Genomic DNA, 9,876 nt, shown 5'->3' with positions numbered 1-9,876 from the left:
GAATAATTGAATACTAGACTCTGGAAATAGCAGTCACTTATTTCATAGTGCCATTCTTGTGCACATGGCCCAGCCCCAATATTGTTTTTGTTCAGAATAGGGACAAACCATGCATTTTAAAGTATATTTGAAAAACAAAACACATTAGTAATAAATAAAATACAGAGAAAACACATACTTCCTAATATAACTATGGCACATGACATCATGTAATGGGTTGGGGGCTGCAAGAGCATCGGTATAGTCTGAATAACATTAAAAATATTTTAAATATGGAATTCATCGTTTTCAGGTGAATATGTATAAGTGTATGATGGTAAGATGGCTGTGTGTGTTTGTGTGTTTGCATGTATGTGTAAGTGTATAGCATTAAAATGTGTATGTCCCACATGGACCCAGGCAGCTTGAGTTTTGAGGGGCCCCCACCGGCACAAACATCATGTAACTGCTGTGTCTTTTGTGCTATTCCCATACCATTATATATATGCATGGAATCAAACATTTTTTTTAATATGGCGTTAATAGTTTGCCCTATATACTTTTACCCAGCCTTTCAACTTAGTTGGATGCTTGTGGCTTCCCTCAAATCAGGGCCACTTGTACCATGGACAGCCTGCAGGATTACCCATATGTCAACGTCGCTACAGTGTCCTGCGCAGCTGGAAGGTGTGGGGCAGAAATATGTCCACTCCACTACAGATTGGTGACTTTAGTTGCACCCACACACTCTAACACCATAACACCCACTCACTAACATGCACACCCATTTATTAACACACTTATCATAACACCATACAGCAGTACGCACACACATGTTAACAGCATTAATGCTAACACCATATGTTCACACACACTAACACATTTGGCTTACACACACTTACACATTTGGCTTACACACTCACTCTCCATCTCAGTTCTCCCTCCTCTAATAGCCACCATTCCTCCACAGCCCTCATTCTCCCCAATCTCCCTCAGCTCCCACGTTCTCACTCTCTCACACATCCCATTCCCTCGCTCTCATAATGATCTCTTCTTCTCACAACGCGGGTTCTCTCTCAGCTCTGCTAGTGTCATGGCCATCATTCTCCCTATCTCTCGCCAGATTTCCCACTCTTACCTAGCGCGGGGACCTTTCTTCATGCGCTCTTCTAAAGCCGGGCCACGTGACACCGCTGAGCCGCATGAGTATCGAGGCACCTGATAGGGGGACGTGTGGGAGCGCGGGGCTATGCAGAGGACGGACATGGGTGTGCGTGGTACGTCGTCAGTTATATATTGCTAGTTGGACGTGTCTTTCAAACTTTTACCAACCATGTACGTGCATCCCAGCGTCTTCATTGTGAAGTACCATCTGTTTTATCTGCTTTTTTCCTGCACAATCACCATATGGGGTACGCATACCACTGTTTAAGAAAAACTTATATAAACCGGTATTTGCTATCTTTCCGCGACAACCATATGGAAGAGACATAAATATGAGAAGAGGCTATGCTAAGTTGAGTCGCCATTTTGACTTATTCCTCACATCTTTAATAATTCGCTTCCTATCTTAAGGACATCTCCTTGACTAACTCGGGAAAGCGGAGACGACTTCTGTTCACTTCTATACTTCTTAGTCCTCTATTTGTAGCCCTATTAAACCAATTGCGTCTTTTAAATTAGATAATTCGTAAATAGGACTAAGCATTCGCCAATATCCTGCGTGTAATTTCTCTTTCAGTGAAATATGCATCTGGTGCACATAAAAAAGTGTAGAATTGATTGCCGTAAAGAAACCCTGCATGGCTATATGCCTCACTATACTGCTTGGCACTTTAAAATGTAGACGTTTAACCGTCCATTTTATACATCGGTTTCCCTCTTCCTCCAGTAACACACTCAGGAGGCAGCCAGTCACATAGACTCATTGATCATGTATTCTTCTGCATAACTCATCCTCATATTAGACAAGCATAAACGTGCCCATCCTATCCTTTGTAATCTAAATATCCCCCCTCCACCATATGGCAAAATAAATAGAAATGCAAATTGAATTGCTTTTGTCTACTTTATTCCCATAGAAAGCACTTGGTAGTGCAACAGCCTGTGACTGATCAAATACAGTGATACTGAACTCATTGTCTGCTGGCCAGAATCACACAGCTCTCCCATTTTGCTTCCTTGCTTGTAAGGATGCAGCTCTGAACAGCCTTGATGATATAGCTGATACAAACAGTTCAAGCCAGTGGCCAATTAACCCCTTAAGGACTGGGATCAGAAAGAAGAAAAATACAGCCAAACACAAATACCCTTTGTGATGAAGGCGGTTTTAAGGTTTCTGTGATATCTGTGTTTGGCTGTAATTTTCTTCTTTCTGATTTAGTGTGCCCACCCAAATTCTACATTGTTTTCTTTCAAGACAAGAATGGCTTTCTTTACATACCATTATTTTCACAGTACCATGTAACTTACTATAAGAAAATATTAAAATGTGAAAAATGGAAAAAAACCCACTCTTTTATTTGAAGTCTTTTACTCAGAAAACTGCAGGGCAATAAGAGCATGTAGCGCATTGCTATCTCAAAACCATTTATTTCAGATCTGGCCATTCTGAGCCCATGTCCTATTTGGTACATCTTTAAAACCGGCCAATTCAATTTACCCCCATCAAACCATATATTTTTGAAAACTAGAAACCCCAGGGTATTTCAAATGCTGGTATTTTAACACTTTTCGTGTACTAATCCTACCACCAGCCTTTGTCTATTCTGTTTTAACTGTGCATTATACAAGACCTGATGGATTACAACTGCAAAAAGGACTGAATTGGGCCTGCATAATGCATAGTTAAATTGGTAAGAATTTTGCATCTTCCTACTTTATGTTATAGTAAATTCTGCCTAGTTTTACAGCTTTCATTCTCTGCTGCATAAATGATTCTCCATGGTTAATAGGACACTGCTTGTGAGTACTTGTGAGTATTCCGGCGTATAAGACGACCCCCAACTTTTACAGTTCAAATATAGAGTTTGGACTATACTCGCCGGATAAGACTACCCCTCTACCCAGCATACAACAACCAGCCAATCACGGCAAGCAATGTACCTTACCGGTGATTTGCTGACATATACATACATGCACTGCCCTTACACACACACACACACACATATATATATATATATATATATATCTACACATATGCCTGTCCATACATACACATTTATACACTGCCCTCACCACACACCCCTGCCTTTACACACACATATATATATATATATATATATATATATATGTGTGTGTAAAGGCAGGGGTGTGTGGTGAGGGCAGTGTATAATATATATATATATACCAGCTTACAAATACACTGACCATATCACACCAACATACATACACTGCACTCACACCCCTTTCTCCCCATCTCTTACCTTATCCTCCGTCTTCTTTCTTCCATCCAGTTGTGGGAGCTCGAGGTCTGGCACTTCAGACCTCAGCTTCCCTGCTCCCTCATCACTACGCGCCAGCAATTGATGCCGAGCGCCGGGACATGACATCATCCCTGCGCTCGGCATCAATGGCCGGCGCGTAGTGATTAGAGAGCAGGGAAGCTGAGGTCTGAAGTGCCAGACCTCGAGCTCCCTAATGTCGGGCTAGTTAGAGGGAGGTCGTGATCTTGCACCTACCTCGGCGCGGCCCTGAAGACCGGCCCAGGGGAGGCGGCTTCTTCACTCGGCCCTCCCCTAGAGATTGGTGGCTTTGTGGGAACCTCCGGCTTGGTAAGTACCCGCTGGATGCATTTCTTAGGGGTTTCTAAGTTAGTACCCGGCGTATAAGACGACCCCCCACTTTTAAGAAGATTTTCTGGGGTTAAAAAGTCGTCTTATACGCCGGTATATACGGTATATAATTTTTTCCCCTGATTGTCATCATCCTTGTTAGGGTGCATTAAAAATATCAAATGGAAGAAAATAGAAGGCATGCAGAGTGATATACATACAATACAGGATAATAAAAACAATGTTGTATCCTAAATGCCGACAAACAGCAGAAAGAATAATGAAAAAAATAGCCTAGTCTGATGTGTCGATTTCACCCGGCATTCTTTTTTTACTTTCCTTTGATGTTAAATTTGGGCCAAGGTTGAGCAGCGTTTGATGTGATCTTTTCTGCCTGGTAATTATTCAAGTGCTGGGTGGAGAAGTTCAAGGAGTTGAAAATAAGAGCAGTGTTAGTCCCACAAGCAGGGTCGGATTAAGAGCATCATGGGCCTGGGTGCTGAGAGTTTTGGTGGCCTTTTTATGGAATAAATAAAGTAGACAGAATCTTAACACCCGCCCCCCGGCATCCATGTGTACTGGATAAAGAAGACATCAGTGCTAGGCAGATAGTATAAGATCTTATGTAAAGGGATTGGGGAGCACACTAAAAATAAGACATCATACATGGGATGCCTGAAGCCACAAGTTAGTGGAACAGATCTTTTTTAATAAAATATCCAGATTGAAATAGAGTAGATAACACAATACTTTTACTTTTCCTCTCACTGATTACTGGGCCTAGAAAGTTTTGTCCTCTGAAGCGACTACAAATTCAGGAAGGGTTTTAATATCTAGATAAGTAAAAATTAAATAGTTCATATTATTCCTACAGTAAGTAATGTGCCAGGAAACAGAAGATCAAACACACACCAAGATAGGCTCTGACACACCGACACCCTAACACACACACCAAGACAGGCTCTGCCACACTGACACTGGACAGGCTAAGCTACAACAATCAAAACAATGTATTTTCCACACTGCTTTGTTGTTGACTCCCCATTTTGTGTTTTTGCCCACTTGTGTATCGCCCCCAGTCTGCCCTTTCCTTTAGTATTGATTTATGTGATGGCCCCAGCAGCCCCCCCATTGTATCTTTATCCCACCAGACAGCCCCACATTGTTTATTCATTTCTCATTCATTCCCTCATTCACAGATGCTCATTCATTCCCTCATTCACAGATGCTCATTCATTCCCTCATTCACAGATGCTCATTAATTCCCTCATCCACAGATGCCCATTCACAGATGCTCACTCACACATCCTGATATTTCATGAAATTCCCTCTACCTCTTTTTTTTTTCTTCAATGTGTGTCATTTTACTTTAAAGCAAATCATCCTGCTTATCCAGTGCCCTTTTATTTTTATTTCAGCCTCTGGAAACAGGCCACTAGCCGATGTTACATGTGCAGAGACTGGTGATTGGCCATGGGTAGTTAGTATCCAGGAGCCAGGTGAAGACACTTATTTTCACTTATGTGGAGGTGTCATCCTGAATAATTTGTGGGTTCTCACAGCTGCCCATTGTTTCAAGGATCGTGGCAAGTAAGAAAGTTAATCTTTTGAGTTTTTATAGGAATAACAAAGCAGATTCCCAGAGTTGAAACATTTTAGGAGATGTGTAGACCTGTGTGTTTAGTATTACAATTAACTGGTACCTTTTAATTGCATAAATTTACTTGGAATTCCAATAAACATCCATCCATTGGTATGAAGCATGCTAAATTGTTAGTGCAAAACATTTTTTTGTAAATCTAAACTACGTCTTCTAAAATAAATACTATGTTTGGATACTGATATTAAAGGTCACAGCATGCCTCCTTACCTAAAAAATATTGCAAATGGTTTCTCTCTCTAATGTGGAACACTGGTATTGCGTAATTGATGATGTTTAAAAACAGAGCATGGGGTCCATGTGAAAACTGTAGCACTTATCTACTGACAGGGCAGCTATCAGGGGTGTACAACCCTTATAACTGTAAAGGGCCCGGCTGTTCTGGGACAATGTCTCCTTCCGTTTATTCTTTAAATAATAAAAAAAAAAACATTGGTGGCAGCTCTGCCCAGCTCATGGATGAGGAGCTCTTGATGAGGAGCTCTGACAGGCATAGGCGTCATGTGACAAAAGATGAAGTCACTGGAAAAAGCTGAAGATAAGGTAGAGTGAAAACTATTTATTACAATTGATGCCATTTTTGTCAGGGCCACATACCAGGGCCCTGACATAGCAGCGGATGTTATCCAGAACAAAACAAAGTGATATCCTGCAGGCACCCTGGGGCAGGCATGATACATAGCTCTACAGAGAAATGAGCAGGATGCTGCAGGCTGGGAGTAGGAAAGCTAAGCAGAGTAACAGCAGAGACATAACGAGCAAGGGGGACAGAGCAAGCAAGGGGGAGAGAGCGAGCAAAAAACATAACCAGACAAGACATACATGGTACAGGACACAACAAAGGACAGGGAACAAGGCAAGGAACACAGGGGATGGAGTGAGGAGCCGAGATCCTCAGACGCTTGTCCTTTAAGCAAGGATAGGATATCTTAACTGGGACATGGGAAGAGGAGAAAAGAACCAAGATCCTCAGATTATTCTGGGAAAAGAGGGCAAAGGTACATAAAATACAGACACACAAAGATACAGGAACTCGCCTAGGACTGAAACAAAGTATCAGAAGTAAACAGCAGAGCACAAGGAAATCCAGGAATGGATTACAGCAAAGGGGGAACTGTAGTGAGACAGGGGAACTGTAGCGAGACAGGGGAAACTAGAGATAAGCAGCTCTGCAGCCTGAATGGGGTCTGACATTGCCTGTGTCATCTTTGTCCCTCAAACAGCTTGCATGTGCCATCTTTGCCTCCATACAGCTTGCATGTGCCATCTTTGTCCCCCAAACAGATTACCTGTGCCATTGTCTCCAAACAGTGTGGCAGTGGGCCTCAAACAGCCCATCTGTGCTATCTTTGTCCCCAAATAGCTTGTCTGTGCCATCTTTATCCCCAAACAGCTTGTCAGTGACTGCCTGAGTTAGGCTACTCAGCTTAACAAACTGCTTTTACTTCTTGTTACCATGGTTACTCCAGGCTTTTTAAGCAGCTAGGCACATTTCTTTCCTGTCTTTGTATTTGTTTTACTTCCAAGTGCATTTCTGGGTTCCTGCATTCCTGTGTATTACCTGCCTTTGGCTCTTGTCCTCTGGCATCAGTACCCTGACATTGCTGATCTCTGCACTCCTGACCCAGCTCTTCCGATTACCTGCTTTGTTTACTTACCACAGCTTGTTTCTTAGTTTTCATCTTTGGATCACGATTAATAAGTATATTTATACTTTATTTTTATGTGTCGGACTGATTCCTGGTCCCTAGCATCCCCAAACAGCTTGTCAGTGTCCCCAAACAGCCTGCCTGTGCAACCTTTGCCCCCAAGCAGCCTGCTTGTGCCAAAAAGATGAGTAGAAGAAAAAATCCTGGTGGTGTGTGGGTAATCTGGGGAGGGGGACCCAAGCTAGTTGTACTGTAAAGGGTCTGAACATTTCTGATGGCAGCCCTGTCTACCACCTGCTCAGTGAAGTAAAATTTCCTTACATTACATCTAGACCTGATGCATTAGTTTTAGATTATGACCTCTTGTTCTTACACTGCTCCTACTTTGAAATAAACTACCCTCCTGTACTTTATATATTTAAATGTATGTATTGCACACATGCTGCATATATGCTACATATATTGAGATCCTTTCCTTTCCTGTTAACCTTTCCTGTTAATTTTTATCCTGCAATCCACTCACAAATTTTCTGTTTCTTCCACTAATAAATGGTTCTCCAATTTATTTAGTGACTATTTTTCCTGGAGGCTTGTATTTGGTACCAACCAACTATCAGAGTTGGGGTCCCAGGCTCAGGTTCGAACAATAAAAAAAAAGATTCAGCATGGGAACTACAGTCCAGATACTGAGGAAAATGACATTGCCCTGGTAATGCTAAACAAAACAATCATATATAATGAATACACTCGGCCAGCGTGCCTTCCTGTCAAACACATGGATCTGAAGAAAATGACTGACTGCTACATCGCAGGCTGGGGTGTCCTTGACGAAGCGTGTAAGTACAGTTTTATTCCTAGGTTTTGTACATACTTGCGTGTTCAGTAGTGTCTGTCTCTCTCTTATGTGTAGAAACAATTGTGTAAATGACAGACCCTTATATGATAATTATCCATTTTCATACTTCAATTAGTCTGATTATTGTGTATCCAATCACTTCATATACTGTTTTCTCTTCAGCCACTGAGCCATCGGATATCCTTCAGGAAGCTCCAGTGGATATTATTCCTGTTCAACATTGCAACAGCACAAAGTGGTATAATGGTGCTGTGGGTGACTACAATCTGTGTGCAGCATATGAACATGAAGGTATTGATAGTTGCCAGGTATGCCAATTTTTTTAGAATGCCTTCTTTATTCTCAATTATGATATAGTTTCATTTTGTTATTTTTATAGGCATCCTAAATAGCACCAAAAAAGAAATGGCTTGTGTGTGCATGTTATATGGGTCAATAAAGAGACTGTTTAAAAAATCCTGAAAGGGAATTAGAGAGGCGATTGGTCGCTTTAATAATAGGAAAGACAAAATGCATCAAAAATAGAACTAAACTATTCCTTAAGGTATATTTGTTTGTGTTTGATTATTACAGGGTGACAGTGGAGGACTTCTGATGTGCAAAAGAAGCAAAGCTAAGTTCTATACTGTGGTTGGCATAACTAGTTGGGGGTTTGGCTGTGGTCGGAAGCAAAGCCCTGGAGTTTACACATCTATCCACTATTACCTCCAGTGGATCCTTGAACATATCTCCAAAGGAAAATAAACCTACAGCAAAAAATAGAAAAAAGAAGACTGATATGTAAAATAGTTCATTCTACAGTTCTTCAGAAGTAGAAGGAAATTATTTATCAAATGTGAGCCAACTTTTTGCAAGATAAAGCAGTTACTTGTTAGCAAGTTATAAAACGAATGGTTTAACAAAACAATAAATATACATACATGAAAAAGGTGTGTACTTGTAATGAACATAGAGCACTGTTTATATAATGAATATTTCCTAGATCACCTTATAAAAGAGTACAGATAGCCTATAAGAGTTTACATTATAAGAGTATTGGACAGGGTCATCGGTGGGCTTTGGTACGCTTTATTTTGTGAAGTAGCAAAGGAGTGAATATTGAAATAGTATTTAATCTTCACATTGGCTGGTGCAAACTCAGAGGCGTCTGATGTTCAGGTTCTATAAACACAGGTACACAACCTCTGTTAAGTAGAAAACCTTAATTTCATAAATATCTACATGCAGGGACAAGAGGGGACACTTGAAACATCCAGTGAATACTGACAGATATGCTCGAACATATACAGAAGTTTTCTGCGTTCAGGTGCAAAACTGAGATACAAATAAAGAAGCCGTCTAGTCCCCAGCTTTTTACTGCATACTGGAGTTCAGGGGGGAGCTTAGGGTTACTGGGATCTGGGTGCAAGATTTATTTAAAGCCCCTCCACCCCTATCCCCCTCTACCCTGTATTTAACATACACTTATTAACATGCAAACTTGATATAACACCTACACACATACACTTACACACATATATTATAACACAGAATGCTAACATCCTCCATACACATTGTAACGCCATATGCTAACACTCACTTTAACACCATATGCTAATGCACATACCCCATGACCATTAGCTGACACCTATCAACATGCTTAACCACCATATAATTACACACACACTAACTTACAACTCATGCACTAACACACATATTCTCTCCCCCTTTCTGCCCCTCTCTTTGCCCCTTACCCGTGTCTTCTCTGTAATGATAAGTTGGGAGACCAGAAGCCATGTATGAACACAGGGACCAAGGTCTGGAACATCAGGATAACTAAATCAGGAGACTAAAATGCGGTCACTGGAACAAGCCAGGTATGGTACCATGGAGTGTACAAGAAACACCAAGAACAACACAAGAAGTCATACCAACCACGGGCAAACATAGAGAAAAGGCCCAGCATTTAAATTTGCAAAA

At 41.2% G+C, this 9,876-nt stretch overlaps 1 protein-coding gene across 1 annotated transcript; it reads left to right on the top strand.

Moving 5' to 3' along the window:
• Nucleotides 1–1,243: 1,243 nt before the first annotated feature.
• On the top strand, nucleotides 1,244–8,687 carry LOC128491398 (acrosin-like). The gene is made up of 5 exons (XM_053463721.1): nucleotides 1,244–1,256; nucleotides 5,171–5,342; nucleotides 7,632–7,897; nucleotides 8,080–8,225; nucleotides 8,491–8,687. The coding sequence occupies exons 1-5, from the start codon at nucleotides 1,244–1,246 to the stop codon at nucleotides 8,659–8,661; spliced, it is 768 nt and encodes a 255-aa protein (XP_053319696.1). The 3' UTR covers nucleotides 8,662–8,687.
• Nucleotides 8,688–9,876: the final 1,189 nt, after the last annotated feature.

This window comes from Spea bombifrons, chromosome 4 (genome assembly GCF_027358695.1).
Source record: "Spea bombifrons isolate aSpeBom1 chromosome 4, aSpeBom1.2.pri, whole genome shotgun sequence".
NCBI lineage: Eukaryota > Metazoa > Chordata > Amphibia > Anura > Pelobatidae > Spea > Spea bombifrons.
Note: the sequence above shows the minus strand (reverse complement) of the source record. Positions and strands in the feature narration are given on the sequence as shown.